At 42.3% G+C, this 16,267-nt stretch overlaps 3 protein-coding genes across 4 annotated transcripts in view; all 3 read left to right on the forward strand.

Moving 5' to 3' along the window:
- Positions 1-1,679: 1,679 nt before the first annotated feature.
- Positions 1,680-4,729, forward strand: LOC125985983 (protocadherin alpha-8-like). Its single transcript, XM_068652667.1, has 2 exons — positions 1,680-4,264; positions 4,673-4,729. Exons 1-2 carry the CDS (start codon positions 1,910-1,912, stop codon positions 4,727-4,729), a joined length of 2,412 nt encoding a protein of 803 aa, XP_068508768.1. The 5' UTR covers positions 1,680-1,909.
- A 1,182-nt stretch (positions 4,730-5,911) lies between these two features.
- LOC125990440 (protocadherin alpha-8-like) lies at positions 5,912-8,426 on the forward strand. Its single transcript, XM_049757671.1, has one exon. It carries the CDS (start codon positions 6,057-6,059, stop codon positions 8,424-8,426), a length of 2,370 nt encoding a protein of 789 aa, XP_049613628.1. The 5' UTR covers positions 5,912-6,056.
- Positions 8,427-9,681: 1,255 nt separating this feature from the next.
- The window catches only part of LOC125985658 (protocadherin alpha-C2), a 150,099-nt gene continuing 143,513 nt past the window's right edge, over positions 9,682-16,267 (forward strand). The window contains exon 1 of one of the 2 annotated variants that reach the window (XM_068652241.1): positions 9,682-12,120. In XM_068652241.1, coding sequence (XP_068508342.1) covers positions 9,796-12,120 — 2,325 coding nt within the window. In that variant the 5' untranslated portion in view covers positions 9,682-9,795. Of the gene's footprint in view, positions 12,121-13,293; positions 15,789-16,267 lie in introns of those variants that run through there. The other variant, XM_068652224.1, reaches the window with a different exon arrangement.

Genomic DNA, 16,267 nt, shown 5'->3' on the forward strand with positions numbered 1-16,267 from the left:
ACTGTTGTCCACTCTGTATGAGGATGATGGTGGGAGGGTACTGGATGGAGCACATTGAGAAATAATCATGTATCACATGCCATATCTGGTCCTGTATATTAGAATATTCTCTACATCATTTGAAGGGGGATTTTGGATTTTTCAGAAAAAAAGAAGAAAAACGGATAAAAAAAAAGGGGGGGGGGCACTTTTTCCAAGGTATGTCACGCCCATGCCAGAGCACGCTCGGCCGTCAACTTCCCTCAGCCACACCCCTTCGTTATCGTCATGTCTGTCACCTGCACCTGTTACCTGATGTATTTAAACCTTGCCCGTGTGTTCCTCCTTGTCGGTGTCTACTGTTGTGTTCCTGTTCCTGTCATCTGGTTTCCCCCCGGTCTGTCTGGAGGCTCACTCTCAGAATTTTAACCTTGTCCAAGTGGAGTTCTGTCGGTCGGTCTGTCCTCACACTCTTATTAGGAGTACATCCATCCATCAATTTTGGGTCCCGCTTCTCCTTATCAAGGTCCCAGGTTTGGGAATAAATGTGTGGGGAAAATAATACTTATATAACACCATTGATGGAAATAGGAGTGACAAATTTGAAATATTTAACTGTATGTCATACACTAATATTGACAACCTCATATCGGTTGGTAAGATTTTCATTGTTGACAGGGGGCAGTACAATTGCGAATCTGCTCTCATTTGCTTTACTGTGATAAATTATGGTTATATAAAAGTAGATTTCCATGGTTTCAAGTGCCTTTTCTGTCGCAATTCAAACATTTTTTTTTACTCAAAGTAAATAAAACATCCATTATGAAAACATCTGTCATCTTAGCTGTTTTGTTTGTTTTTTATTTGTTTTGTAAAACTTGGGATCTTAACTTAACTGGAACTTAACTTTTAGTAACTCTCTATTGTGTCATGGTTGGTGAGATAATTGAGGACTGAATGTATCCAACAAAATAATTTACTTCCAAGAAAACTGACAGTACTGTGGAAAACTCAATCAAAAACACTTACAATTTTCTGAAAGAAGGAAATAAAACATCATTACATAAAAGTAGAAAGCCAAGATCAAACAAGCAAGACAGGACAAGAAAACAAATCATAAGAAATACACTGTAGATAAAGCATAAATCATGACACTAACCCGTTAGCTACTGAGGTAGTTTTTTTCTGACCAGATGTAAAATGACAAATTCACCCTGTTAAGTAAACCCAATGTAAATTCTATTAGACCTTTTTTTTTTAGGTGCTTAACAAATCCAAGTCCCCGAAGCTCAAACTTATTATCTACCTAATATAACGTGAATAGCCGTCCTTCCGCCCCCAAGTTATTGCACTGTAACGTCAAAACATTCTTAGTCAAGATTGGTCAAGAATTACTTATAAGGGCTTCAATCCTGTTTCACACTATATAAATAGGACCAGTTAGATGTCAAAAACATAGACACAAATGATGTGAATCAGGAATAAAAGCACATTCAAAGGACGTGTATAAACATGATCATCAAAGAACTGTAGGATTTGAATAGTATAGTCTGGAGTCAAAATGGGATGGGAACAATTTATTTTTTTACTACCACGGCTTCATGTTTATATACAAACTTGACCTTGAGAACGTGGAGTGTTAGGCAACATGAAATAGTTGAATACATTATTTTCGCACGCCGCAGTTTCATATTGTTGACAGTAGACCGCGCTGTTTGACTATATAATGGGAATGGGTGTGAGGAGCGTCATTATTCTGACTTCACCGTCGACCGACAGAGGTGGACGAGCGGACGAGAGACAGCGATCGTTGTTCCGCAAAGAATGATTATGCTCCTGAGTTTTTGCTTGTAATCAGTTATGAACTACTGGGAATATAGCCTACAAGGGAAATTTTATAGCTGTGGTTAGCAATCATCCCTGATTAACAATGGCAAGATGCAGCATCGGAGGACAATGGCCGGAGACATGGATTTCTTTGTGTTTGCCACTGCTGGTAGTTATTTACCCAGAAGGAATCTCTGCTCAAGTAAGATATTCAATCCAAGAGGAAGTAAAAGTGGGAACAGTAGTTGGAAATGTCGCCAAGGACCTAGGACTGGAAATCGGGAGGCTGCTGGAGAGAAACCTCCGTGTGGTGTCAGGAACAAAGCAGGAGCATTTCAAGGTAAACCAGAAAGATGGTGTTCTATCTGTCCATCAGAGATTAGACCGGGAGGACCTGTGTGGGAACAGCGTGCCATGCATCGCTAATCTCAAAGTTGTTGTAGAAAACCCTCTGGAGATGCATCAAATCCTTGTTGAGGTCCTGGATGTGAATGATAACTCGCCGAGATTCCTTGATGATAACTGCACTTTAGAGGTGCTGGAATCGGCTGTGGTTGGATCCAAACTCCAAGTGGAGGGAGCCCAAGACTTGGACGTTGGCTTGAATTCTGTCCAGATGTACAGGCTGAACCACAACCTGTTTTTTCACCTTGAAACTGAAGACTTTGGTGAGGAGGGGAAGGTGCCTTTTCTTGTGCTACAGCGACCTTTGGATAGAGAAAACGCAGCACAGCACCAATTACTGTTAACAGCTGCAGATGGGGGCAAACCACCTAAAACAGGTACGATTAACATCACCGTTATTATATCTGACGTAAATGATAACGCACCAGTATGTGAACATCAGAAATACTCCATCAATGTGAAGGAAAATGCACCAGTGGGGACTTATTTGCTGACAGTCAAAGCATCAGACTCAGATGAGGGATTGAACGGTGAGATTGAATATTCTTTACGGAGCAAATTAAGAGGACTAACCAGCATGCCATTTGAGTTGAATAAAAAAACTGGAGAACTAACAGTAAAAGAAGATCTCGATTTTGAAGAGAGACAAGTCTATGAGATAAAGGTACTGGCTGCGGACAAAGGTGCGGTGTCGCTGTCCACACAATGCAACGTGGTAGTCCGAGTGGAGGATGTGAACGACAACCGGCCCAAAATAGACGTCACCTCATTGGTGAGTCGTATTGCAGAGGACGCCCCCCTTGGTACAGTGGTGGCGCTGGTGGGCGTTCACGATATGGACGCAGGTGTGAATGGACAGGTGGTCTGCAGCCTGCCAGAAAACTTGCCCTTTGTCCTCAAGTCATCTCCAGATGGACAATCATACTCTCTTGTCACAAAGGACTATTTAGACAAAGAGAGGGAGCATGTGTATGATATAACGATAACAGCAAAAGATTTAGGGACACCCCCTATGTCCTCGACTCAGGTCATTCGTGTAGATGTACTGGATGTGAATGATAATAGGCCTTTATTCACTGAAAGCCCATATACTTTTTATGTGATGGAAAACAACAAAGCAGGAGTCTCTTTGTTTTCTGTAAGCGCCAACGATGCAGATGGGGAAGAAAATGCAGCTGTGACATACTCACTCCAACGGAAAAGTGAAAGTGTGACATCATTTCTGAACATTCATGAGGGCACTGGTACAATTTCAGCTTTAAAAAGTTTTGACTTTGAGACGTTAAAAAGTTTCCAGTTTCAAGTGGTGGCCAGGGATGGTGGGAGTCCTCCTCTGAGCAGCAACGTGACAGTGAAAGTGTTCATTCTGGATCAGAACGACAACGCTCCAGTCATCCTGTATCCAGTCAGCTCCAATGGTTCTGCCCAAGGGGTGGAGGAGATTCCCCGCAACATCAAAGCGGGAGACTTGGTGACCAAAGTTCGAGCCTACGACGCCGACATCGGCTATAATGGCTGGTTGCTCTTTTCTCTGCAGCGAGTCAGCGACCACAGTCTGTTTTCTTTGGACCGCTACACGGGCCAGATCAGAACACTTCGCTCCTTGACGGAGACGGATGAGGCTGAGCATCGCCTGCTCATCCTGGTCAAAGACAACGGTAACGTGTCGCTCTCGGCTACGGCTACCGTGACCGTCAAACTCGTGGAACCCAAAGAGGCTTTTGCGGCTTCCGACGTGAAAAGTGCGGCCACGGTGGACGAGGAGGACAATGTGACTTTTTACCTGATGATCACTTTGGGCTCGGTGTCGCTCCTTTTTGTCATCAGCATCGTGGTGCTGATTGCTATGCAGTGCTCCAAATCCAGCGAGTACACTTCCAAATATCTGCAAGATGCCAATTATGATGGCACGCTGTGTCACAGCATCCAGTACAGATCGGGAGACAAACGCTACATGTTAGTTGGACCCCGAATGAGTATCGGCTCCACCATTGTACCGGGCAGCCACGCCAACACGCTGGTACTCCCTGACAGGAGACACACTTCTGGCGAGGTAAGAAAAAAATATTTTTTTACTCTGGTGAAGTGTTGATATGGTCATGATGTGCACACTAAAGCTTTTGGTGTGTTGGTGCAATTTGATCCGCATTTAACTTTTATGCCTGTTAACAGCAGCGATCTTTTCATGTTAACAGATACTAAATCATGTCATTCCTTTAAAGTAATAGTTTTAGACCAGGTATCACCAACCATTTTGCTTAAATGACCTGTAATATTGTCATTAGCAATCATTGATATTAATAATTTGTGTGAAGTCACTGATCATTGATTATTTCTCACAACACTTATGGCATTTTCAATTATGACATTTTCAAATGATCACTTCTATAACATTTATGAAAATCACATTGTCCCATCACTGATGAGGGATGACAACAGTTCCTACTCATGTGGTCCCTAGGAGCTCGCTGGTGCCAACGTCCACCACATTGGTCCCTTTTTTAGGCTGTGTAGCTGAGGAAAACTAAGTAAATCCACATTTGTTGGTGGTGCTGAATTCTGGGGAAAAGCTTGATAATTCTTACAAAATGATTTCATCATCAAGCTCTTGACATCTATGTTTGCTTGTGAATAAGATTCACGTTGATTAGAGCAATTTCTGCCAACGAGCCCAATACAATAGTCAATGAAAGCCATGCCATATCTCTACATATAGAGTATTAGATGTTTTTACCCACATTTATTTATGTATTTATTTATTGATTCTTTCTTTCATTCATTCACATATTGTGTACGTCATTTTGTGGTGTGACTGGGGTGCTGTCTTCAATGTTGTGATATTTTAAGCAAATTAAGTCTACAACAAAACAACAGAGTACAAAACAACAACCCACGACGGCCATTAAAATAACGACAACAAAATACGAGTTTGTAATTAAAAACGAACAGGGCTGGAAAATAACTAGGTAAAAAAGTAGATGGGGTAAACACAAACCCCACCCCTGGGAAACAGAACAGGCCTGACTAACAAACAGAAATCAGAAATGTTGAGGACATGAGCAACGCTCGATAAAATAAAAGAGAGAACATTACAAATATATATGAATTGTCATCCGTTAACCATAAACGTTTTTTATATCCCTGTAAATGTGAATGAATAAGCTCTTATTAGCAACAAAGAACGTACACATAACGTTCTAACATTTACTTCCCTAAACTTAGACGATCTCTGAAGGGCACGAGTTCGCCACTGTCCATGGTCCTGAAACTGCGGGATCGCCAATGCTGTTGAATTTATAATTTAGTGGCCAACGGCTGTGTTGTCGATATTAGATACATTTAAACATATATAGATAACTGAATGTATTCAACACAATAATGTTTGGATTTGAATTGTTTATATTGTTTTGAGGGCAGGAATCTATGGATAAGAGTTTCGACCGAGTGAGATTAACGATTTATGGGTTCTTTTAAATAAACGAATTTTATAGATATTTTTTTTAATGTTGTCCAGTGTTACAAAAACGGCGTGACAGCAACTCTAAATCACGCTGATGCACATTTGATAGTCATTTACTTCGCTCCAGCTCCATCGTGAACTGTGACCACTAGGTGGCAGTGTCTTATCAATATTCAATGACCATGAGGCGTCCAGCCCCTCCTGGAACCGTTTTGTTCCAGCCAACGGAGGAGACGTTACTTCCAGCAGAAACGGATGTTGCTGTCGTTTCACTGCTATATTTCCTTACATTTTGGGGATACATTCAAGCTACATATTTTGCCATTGAGAAGGTTTACTTCTTTGGTGGAATTTGGATTTAGATGCTGTCATCCAAGCTGAGAGAATGGGAGCAGTAGGACAAAGGCGAGGTCTCTTTCTCTGCATTGCATTGGTTTGTCTGGAGCAGGTTGCAGCACAAATCAAATATTCCATCGCCGAGGAAGTCAAAGTGGGAACGGTGGTGGGAAATGTCGCCAAGGATCTGGGATTGGACATCAGCACTTTGGTGGAGAGACGTTTTCGCATTGTTTCAGGCACGGAGGGGGCTCAGTTTGAGGTAAATGTGAACAATGGCATCCTCTTTGTGAGTAAAACCATCAACAGAGAGGACCTATGTGAGGGCGTCTCACCGTGCTTAGTTAATCTGAAATTAGTCGCTGAGAACCCCATGGAAATACATCACGTCATCATAGAAATTTTAGATATTAATGACAATTCACCCACTTTTCAAGAGGAGGAGAAAATTTTAGAAATCTCAGAGTCCACACTTCCTGGAAAACGCTTCCAATTACCAAGTGCATATGATCCAGATGTTGCCATTAATACAGTCCGTGCATACAAATTAAATCTGAATGAATATTTCAATATTCAAATTAGAGAGAGAGGAGATGATAAAATTCCCTTCTTAGTATTACAAAAGTCTCTGGACAGAGAAAAGGACAGTGAGCACAGACTTTTTCTTACTGCAGTTGACAGTGGAAATCCACCAAGATCTGGAAATCTTAATGTCACAGTTGTAGTGCTTGACTCAAATGATAACCACCCAATATTTAAGCAAGAAGTACATTCCGTGACTTTATCTGAAAATGTGAAAATGGGTACAAGTGTTATCAAGGTGGAAGCAACTGACCTGGATGAAGGATTAAATGGAGAAGTTGAATATAATTTTGGTGCGGAACTCGAATCTAAAATATATCAAACATTTAGTTTGGATAAAAACACAGGTGAAATAAGTGTGAAAGGCCAAATTGATTTTGAGAAGGTAGATGTTTACAAATTAGATGTCCATGCCACAGACAAAGGACAACCTCCAATGAGCACCGACTGCCGAGTGATAATTAAAATAGTGGACGAAAACGACAACCAACCCGAAATAGACGTGACATCTCTGTCAAAAATGGTAGCAGAGGATTCAAAACCTGGGACTGTCATTTCTCTCATTAGCATCGCTGACAAAGACGTTGGACTGAATGGAAAAGTCACATGTAGTCTCTCAAAAAACGTCCCATTTGAATTAAAACCGTCATTTCAAGACAACATGTATTCGCTGGTTCTGAAAGACAGACTGGATCGCGAATTGGTGGCGGATTATGACATCACAATCACAGCTACAGACTGTGGTCAGCCTCCTCTGTCCACTTTTAAAATTCTGCATGTCGACGTGTCAGACGTTAATGATAATGTTCCGACATTCTTGCACAGTCCAGTCCAACTTTATTTGCTTGAAAACAACGTGCCAGGGAAATCCATTTTTTCTGTCACTGCATTTGATAAAGACTTGAATGAAAATGCGGCGCTGACTTATCACATTAACAGAGGAGAAGGAAGCCAAGTTAAAATGTCAACATTTTTAAACATCAACCCTGAGAATGGCGAAATATCAGCTCTAAAAAGTTTTGACTTTGAGACGCTGAAAAGTTTCCAGTTCCAAGTGGTGGCAACGGATGGTGGGAGCCCTCCACTGAGAAGCAACGTGACAGTGAAGGTGTTCATTCTGGATCAGAACGACAACGCTCCAGTCATCCTGTATCCAGTCAGCTCCAATGGTTCTGCCCAAGGTGTAGAGGAGATTCCCCGCAACATCAAAGCGGGAGACTTGGTGACCAAAGTTCGAGCCTACGACGCCGACATCGGCTATAATGGCTGGTTGCTCTTTTCGCTGCAGCGAGTCAGCGACCACAGTCTGTTTTCTTTGGACCGCTACACGGGCCAGATCAGAACACTTCGCTCCTTGACGGAGACGGACGAGGCAGAGCATCGCCTGCTCATCCTGGTCAAAGACAACGGCAACGTGTCGCTCTCGGCGACGGCTACCGTGACCGTCAAACTCGTGGAGCCCAAAGAGGCTTTTGCAGCTTCCGACGTGAAAAGTGTGGCCACGGTGGACGAGGAGGACAATGTGACTTTTTACCTGATGATCACTTTGGGCTCAGTGTCGCTCCTTTTTGTCATCAGCATCATCGTGCTGATCGCCATGCAGTGCTCCAAATCCAGCGAGTACACTTCCAAATATCTGCAAGAAACCAATTATGATGGCACGCTGTGTCACAGCATTCAGTACAGATCGGGAGACAAACGCTACATGTTAGTTGGACCCCGAATGAGTATCGGCTCCACCATAGTACCGGGCAGCCATGCCAACACGCTGGTGCTCCCTGACAGGAGACACACTTCTGGCGAGGTAAGAAAGACCATTTCCTTTTTAATACCCTAGAGCTGTGTACAAAAGTGATGAAGTATCCATCTTTGCCTTTTTGTGCATCTGTTACGAACAAAAAATGATGTGGTGTGTCCTTCAAAATGATAGCCTTTTTTAATATCACGTTGTCTTTTAAAAAAATGTGAAGTTGTTTTAGAAGTTGAGAACACTATGTTTTCATTGCTTTCCGTGTTGCTCAATTTTGCTTGTCAAAATGTTCCATTTTGATGATTAAAAGTAAAGGTTGGGTAAGTTTCATCTTTGATTTCGAGCTACATAAGCTTCGGAGATGGCTTTGAGCTAAGTCAGAAAAGTGTGTAGGCATTATGTAGATATTCTTTTTTAATGTAGTATTGGATCATTATCTTTAAGAGCGAACTGACCGCATTTGAACGTGGCTGGTTGCACTTCTCGGTCCTGCAAGTATTCGGTTTGTCGGCGTGGTGGAAAAAGGCTGAGGAGGTGTGCTAGGTGTCAGATGGGGCTTTAGTTTACCCCAAAACACAGCGGCATAACACATGCGCATGTAACAAATGAAAGTAGCCTATTATCCATGTCGACTCTCTGCATCTGCTTCTCACTCTTGCCAAACTACTCTTCTCTTTCCGGTTCTTGTCTCTCCACCCAAGTACACTTCATAACTCGCCACATCCCGTTTTTCTTCATACAAATTTAATTTTGTAATAACTGAAAGTTTAAGTCGGAAAGAAACATTAAATAGAACAATTGTTTGTATTGCGATATTTATTATTATTATTGACCCAACTTCCTATTTCGGTTTAAATTTTAACTAGGTATTTTCAAGGGTGTCTGCAACATACTTTTTTTCCCCGTTTTCTGCTCATTTGGGGTTTCACCGTAATTGTTACATATTCAAATAAACGGCTTGAAACATTTGTCACTAACGTGCCGGATGTCGTCTAAGCGCGGTGCATCGTGGGGCTTGTACTTTATGGTCACGGTAGGTAGCGTGTATTTGTTCCTTTTACCTGAATCATGTTGTTTATAAATAGCCTACCGTTTGAATCGAATTATTTACATACCTTGAGCGGGTGCAGATTTGTAACTGTCTGACTATTTATTTTCTACTGTATTTGGTTGAAAGGCAGGTGTAAAGAATTGTATGCGGTTTTTTTTAATGACGAAATTGTTAATGGCTCCCAAGCAGCCGCCAGTCTGTCCTCTTGGTGTCAGTATCACATTAAAAATCATGGACAATGTCCCTCCCCTGGATATCTTTTGTTTGAGCCTGACAAAATCTCGGGCGGCATTTCGACTGAGGTCCACTTACAGTGTGCTGGAGCGGCGTCATTTTTGGTACAGAAATGACTTGGATTTAAATAATTTTTCATCGCAATTTTAAGTTGCATTTTGCTGTCGGGAGATGGAGGCTAGTGCGCTTTTTCCATTTGCTTTGCTTCTGTTAATTGGACGACGGGCTTTGGGAGAAATTCGTTACTCCACTGCCGAGGAGGTTAAAGACGGAACTATTGTTGGGAATATTGCAAAGGATCTGGGCCTTGATATAAGCTCTCTGGTTGGTCGGCGGTTCCGAGTGGTATCCGAATCGAAGGAGGCCTTCTTTGAGGTAAACCAGCGCAATGGGGTGTTGTACGTGAACAAGAGAATAGACAGAGATGACTCGTGTCAGGGAAGCGGCGCCTGCCTATTTGAGCTTAAGGTAATCGTGGAAAACCCTTTGGAAATACATTATGTCGTTGTAGAAATCACTGATGTGAACGACCACGCCCCCGTTTTTATTGAAAAAGAGCAAACGTTTGAAATTGCCGAGCACACGTTGCCTGGTAAACGATTCCAGCTGCATGCTGCGCATGATCCTGATGCAGGGATCAACTCCATCCGAGCGTACACTTTGACGTTAAATGAACATTTTGAAGTGGATGTCCGCCAGAGTGATGAAGATAAAATTCCATTTTTGGTCCTGAAGAAATCTCTGGACCGTGAAAAAAAGGCAAAACACTCGCTGGTCCTCACCGCGGTGGATGGAGGGAAACCTCCACGGTCGGGAACTCTAAATGTGTCCATACATGTCCTTGACATCAATGACAATAGACCAATTTTTAGCCAGGATATTTATGAAATTACAATAGCAGAAAATATCCCGATTGGTACTTCAATATTTAAAATAAACGGTACAGACCCGGATGAAGGTATTAATGGGGAAATTGAATATAGCCTTGCAAAGACATTAAAGAAAAACGTTTACAGTGTTTTTGAAGTGGAAAAGGCAACAGGGGTGATTAAAGTAAAAGGGAAAGTAGACTATGAAGAAAATGACATTTATAAACTAGACATTGAGGCATCTGACAGGGGAACACCACCTTTGACAGGTGAATGCAGAGTCATTATAAAGATAAGAGACATGAATGATAATGTTCCAGAAATAGAAGTGACGTCACTTTCAAATACTGTGCCTGAAGATTCAAAACCTGGTACAGTTATTTCCCTCATTAGTGTGAAGGATAAAGACTCTGGTATTAATGGCAAAATTATCTCCACCATAACGAATGGTGTTCCTTTTGAATTAAAGCCATCCTACAAAGAAAACATCTTTTCAGTGGTGACTAAAGAATTTTTGGACAGAGAGAAGGTGTCTCATTTTGAAATCACAATAAAAGCCACTGACTCCGGTGAGCCTCCTTTATCAGCTGTAAAATCTCTCAAGATTCAGATATCAGATGTGAATGATAACAGTCCACGCTTTGAACAGAACCCAATTGAGTTTTATTTAACAGAGAACAATGCACCTGGGAATTCCATTTTCCAAGTCAGTGCAACAGACAAAGATATAAATAACAATGCAGCTATTTCATATCATATTGTGAGAGAGGGAAACCGGAATGACATTATGTCATTCCTAAACATAAATTCAGAGAATGGACATATATCAGCCCTAAAAAGTTTTGACTTTGAGACGCTGAAAAGTTTCCAGTTCCAAGTGGTGGCCACCGATGGAGGGAGTCCTCCTCTGAGCAGCAACGTGACAGTAAAGGTGTTCATCCTGGATCAGAACGACAACGCTCCAGTCATCCTGTATCCAGTCAGCTCCAATGGTTCTGCCCAAGGTGTGGAGGAGATTCCCCGCAACATCAAAGGGGGAGACTTGGTGTCCAAAGTGCGAGCCTATGACGCTGACATCGGCTATAATGGCTGGTTGCTCTTTTCGCTGCAGCAAGTCAGCGACCACAGTCTGTTTTCTTTGGACCGCTACACGGGCCAGATCAGAACACTTCGCTCCTTGACGGAGACGGATGAGGCCGAGCATCGCCTGCTTGTCCTGGTCAAAGACAACGGCAACGTGTCGCTCTCTGCGACGGCCACGATGACCGTCAAACTCGTGGAACCCAAAGAGGCTTTTGCGGCTTCCGACGTGAAAAGTGCGGCCACGGTGGACGAGGAGGACAGTGTGACTTTTTACCTGATGGTCACTTTAGGTGCGGTGTCGCTCCTTTTTGTCATCAGCATCATTGTGCTGATCGCCATGCAGTGCTCCAAATCCACCGAGTACACTTCCAAATATCTGCAAGAAACCAATTATGATGGCACGCTGTGTCACAGCATCCAGTACAGATCAGGAGACAAACGCTACATGTTAGTTGGACCCCGAATGAGTATCGGCTCCACCATTGTCCCGGGCAGCCACGCAAACACTCTGGTGCTCCCTGACAGGAGACACGCTTCTGGTGAGGTAAGAAAGACAATTTTTTTTTACCTTGGTGAATACTTATTACAATAGATGTGATGTTTGTCCCAAGTACTAAGTTCTGTATGCGCATCTTTATGCATATTACAATTGTTGCCTGGTAACAGCATCAATGAATGTTGTTCTGTATACATTAACTAAATGATTTTTGGACTGACAGTAAGTTGTTTTAGATGTTGGAATTCTGTGGTTTCTGAATTCTGATGGTTATCCTGATGATATTTAAGATCCACAATCATGTCTTTATCAAGCTTTCGGCTGCTGTGATTTTTGAGCATTGTTAAAGTTCACTTTAAGAAGAGCGGTATACAAGCTTTGAGCATTCTACAATTCAAGATTCAAGAGTTTTTATTCGCCATGTTTGAGCGTGCCAAACAAGGAATTTGACTTCGGTAAATCACAGCCTCTGTTCAACATTTAGGTGACTAACAACAACACTCACGACATGTGAAAAATGGCAACTATTCTCAAACATCCCCTGATCTTAAACTCCAAATAGTCCATGAATGCCATTCTACATAAAAGGAGGTAAATGGCACATTTTACGATGTTTTTTTTCCTATTGATTTTTTTCATTTTATTTTTAACAGGTCTGGTTTATTTATAGCAGCAATATTTCATGGTGTCTCTGTGACTATCTCACTGCGGCTGCATAGTAATGTGATTGGACTGTTGCGTGTTGTGTTTATGAGTGGTGTTTGCTGGAGTGCAACATTAAAACTAAGTGTATTTTTTAAGTTCATTCTCTATTTACGTATATGTCGCACACAATGTACTGTTCCGAAGGCTGCCGTCTGTTGTATTGTTCGTATTTGAGAGACCTAAGAACTTAATGGTTCTCCTTTTAAATCAAAAGCAATGCATTAATAGGGGCTTGTGCAGTATTTATTGTAGAGCACCCAATAGATTCTTCAAATTGACCATGATAGACAAACCTCAGTGAGTTCTGCCATAATAATTGCAGAGAAAGTTTGTCTTTGTGTGGGACAAGAACTACAGAACAGCAACTCACGTGCACACTGGTGCACATTTTATAGGGCTGTTAATCTTGTGCTCATAAAAAATAACAACCACTAGGTGGCAGTGTCACATCATCATACAGTGATAAGTGTTAGGTGGTCCTTCCCCTTCAAGAACCGTTTTGTCCAAGGCATCAGAGGAGATGGAACCTTCAACAGAGATGGATGTTGTTGTCAGATGAGTCCTGGATCCTTTTTTATTTTGGAATACTTTTAAGACAAATAATTTTATTATTTGGAGGCTTCACTTTTTTGGAGTGGAATCAGGATTTAGATGCTATAATCCAAGCTGAGACGATGGGAGCAGTAGGACAAAGGCGAGGTCTCTTTCTCTGCATCGTATTGGTTTGTCTGGAGCACGTTGCAGCGCAGATCAAATATTCCATCGCCGAGGAAGTCAAAGTGGGAACGGTGGTGGGGAATGTCGCCAAGGATCTGGGATTGGACATCAACACCTTGGTGGAGAGACATTTTCGCATTGTATCAGGCACAGAGGGGGCTCAGTTTGAGGTAAATGTGCACAATGGCGTCCTCTTTGTGAGTAAAACCATCAACAGAGAGGAGCTATGTGAGGGCGTCTCACCGTGCTTAGTTAATCTGAAATTAGTCGCTGAGAACCCCATGGAAATACATCACGTCATCGTAGAAATTATAGATATTAATGACAATTCACCCACTTTTCAAGACGAAGAATTCATTTTGGAAATAGCCGAGTCCACACTTCCGGGTAGACGCTTTCAGTTACCAAATGCACGCGACCCCGATGTTGTCACAAATACAGTGCGTGTGTATAAATTAAATATCAATGAATATTTTAGTGCACAAATTAGAGAAATAGGTGAGGACAAGGTGCCATTTTTGGTATTACAAAAGTCTCTGGACCGAGAAAAACATTCTGAGCACAGACTTATTCTCAGTGCAGTTGACGGTGGAAATCCACCAAGATCTGGAACTCTCAACGTCACAGTGAAAGTGCTGGATTCAAATGATAACCATCCCACATTTTCGCAGGATGTCTATTCTGTACCTTTATCTGAAAACGTGAAGCCTGACACAAGCATCATTCAGGTCGAAGCAATCGATTTAGATGATGGATTAAACAAGGAAATTGAATATTACTTTGGAGGACAACTAGATTCCAAAATGTATGAAATGTTCAGTTTGGATAAAAACACTGGAGAAATAAGGGTGAAGGGCCAAGTTGATTTTGAGAGGGTAGATGTTTACAAATTAGATGTCCACGCCACAGACAAAGGACACCCACCATTGAGCACCTATTGCCGGGTGATCATAAAAATACTTGACGAAAATGACAACCAACCTGAAATAGACGTGACATCTCTTTCCAAAACGGTAGCAGAGGATTCAAAACCTGGGACAGTCATTTCCCTTATTAGCATTGCCGACAAAGACGTCGGCTTGAACGGAAAAGTCAAATGTAGTCTCTCAGAAAATGTCCCATTTGAATTAAAACCATCATTTCAAGACAACATGTATTCGCTGATTCTGAAAGACAGACTGGATCGTGAATTAGTGGCGGAATATCACATCACAATCATAGCTACAGACTGTGGTCAGCCTCCTCTGTCTACTTTTAAAATTCTGCATGTCGACGTGTCAGACGTTAATGATAATGTTCCGACATTCTTGCACAGTCCAATCCAGCTTTATTTGCTGGAAAATAACGAGCCAGGGAAATCAATTTTTTCTGTCACTGCATTTGATAAAGACTTGAATGACAACGCGGCGCTGACTTATCACATTAACAGAGGAGAAGGACGCCAAGTTCAAATGTCAACATTTCTAAACATCAACCCTGAGAATGGTGAAATATCAGCTCTAAAAAGTTTTGACTTTGAGACGCTGAAAAGTTTCCAGTTCCAAGTGGTGGCCACCGATGGTGGGAGTCCTCCTCTGAGCAGCAACGTGACAGTGAAGGTGTTCATTCTGGATCAGAACGACAATGCTCCAATCATCCTGTATCCGGTCAGCTCCAACGGTTCTGCCCAAGGTGTGGAGGAGATTCCCCACAACATCAAAGCGGGAGACTTGGTGACCAAAGTCCGAGCCTACGACGCCGACATCGGCTATAACGGCTGGTTGCTCTTTTCGCTGCAGCAAGTCAGTGACCACAGTCTGTTTTCTTTGGACCGCTACACGGGCCAGATCAGAACACTTCGCTCCCTGACTGAGACGGACGAGGCCGAGCACCGCCTGCTCATCCTGGTCAAAGACAACGGCAACGTGTCGCTCTCTGCGACAGCTACCGTGACCGTCAAACTCGTGGAGCCCAAAGAGGCTTTTGCAGCTTCCGACGTGATAAGTGCAGCCACGGTGGATGAGGAGGACAATGTGACTTTTTACCTCATGATCACTTTGGGCTCGGTGTCGCTCCTTTTTGTCATCAGCATCGTGGTGCTGATCGCCATGCAGTGCTCCAAATCCAGCGAGTACACTTCCAAATATCTGCAAGAAACCAATTATGATGGCACACTGTGTCACAGCATTCAGTACAGATCGGGAGACAAACGCTACATGTTAGTTGGACCCCGAATGAGTATCGGCTCCACCATAGTCTCTGGCAGCCATGCAAACACTCTGGTGCTCCCTGACAGGAGAAATACTTCTGGGGAGGTAAGACCAATTTTTGATGATTTTCTTTCTATTCTATTCTTGTCACTTTTGTCTTTTTTTTTTCTTTTCATCTGTTTCCAGTTATCATGTATGGACAAACTGTATTGATGTTAAGCCAGTTAAACCAATTATGTTTTTTTCTTCATCAGTAATGCAAAGTCAGGGCTTGTCTGTGGTCTTGAACGTATGTCAGTGGCACGTGTATACGTCTATATGACCGAGAAGTATGCATTCCTCACTGGCTCTGTAACAAACACAGTAGCAGGTTTCTACACTGCTTTGTTGTTGTTGTTGCTGTTGTTGTTGTTATTTCCATATGCAAAGCAAATGTGGATTTAGCATCTTTATCCCTTCTACCCACTAAAGCCATGTTTTGCAACCTACCTTTTAAAAAAACAATTCTCTTCTGCTTTGATGGTCACTCTTGTAGAGGTATTCATTTAGTGACGTCTCGCTTAGATTGCAGTGGAGTGGGCTTA

Source organism: Syngnathus scovelli, chromosome 1 (assembly GCF_024217435.2).
Source record: "Syngnathus scovelli strain Florida chromosome 1, RoL_Ssco_1.2, whole genome shotgun sequence".
NCBI lineage: Eukaryota > Metazoa > Chordata > Actinopteri > Syngnathiformes > Syngnathidae > Syngnathus > Syngnathus scovelli.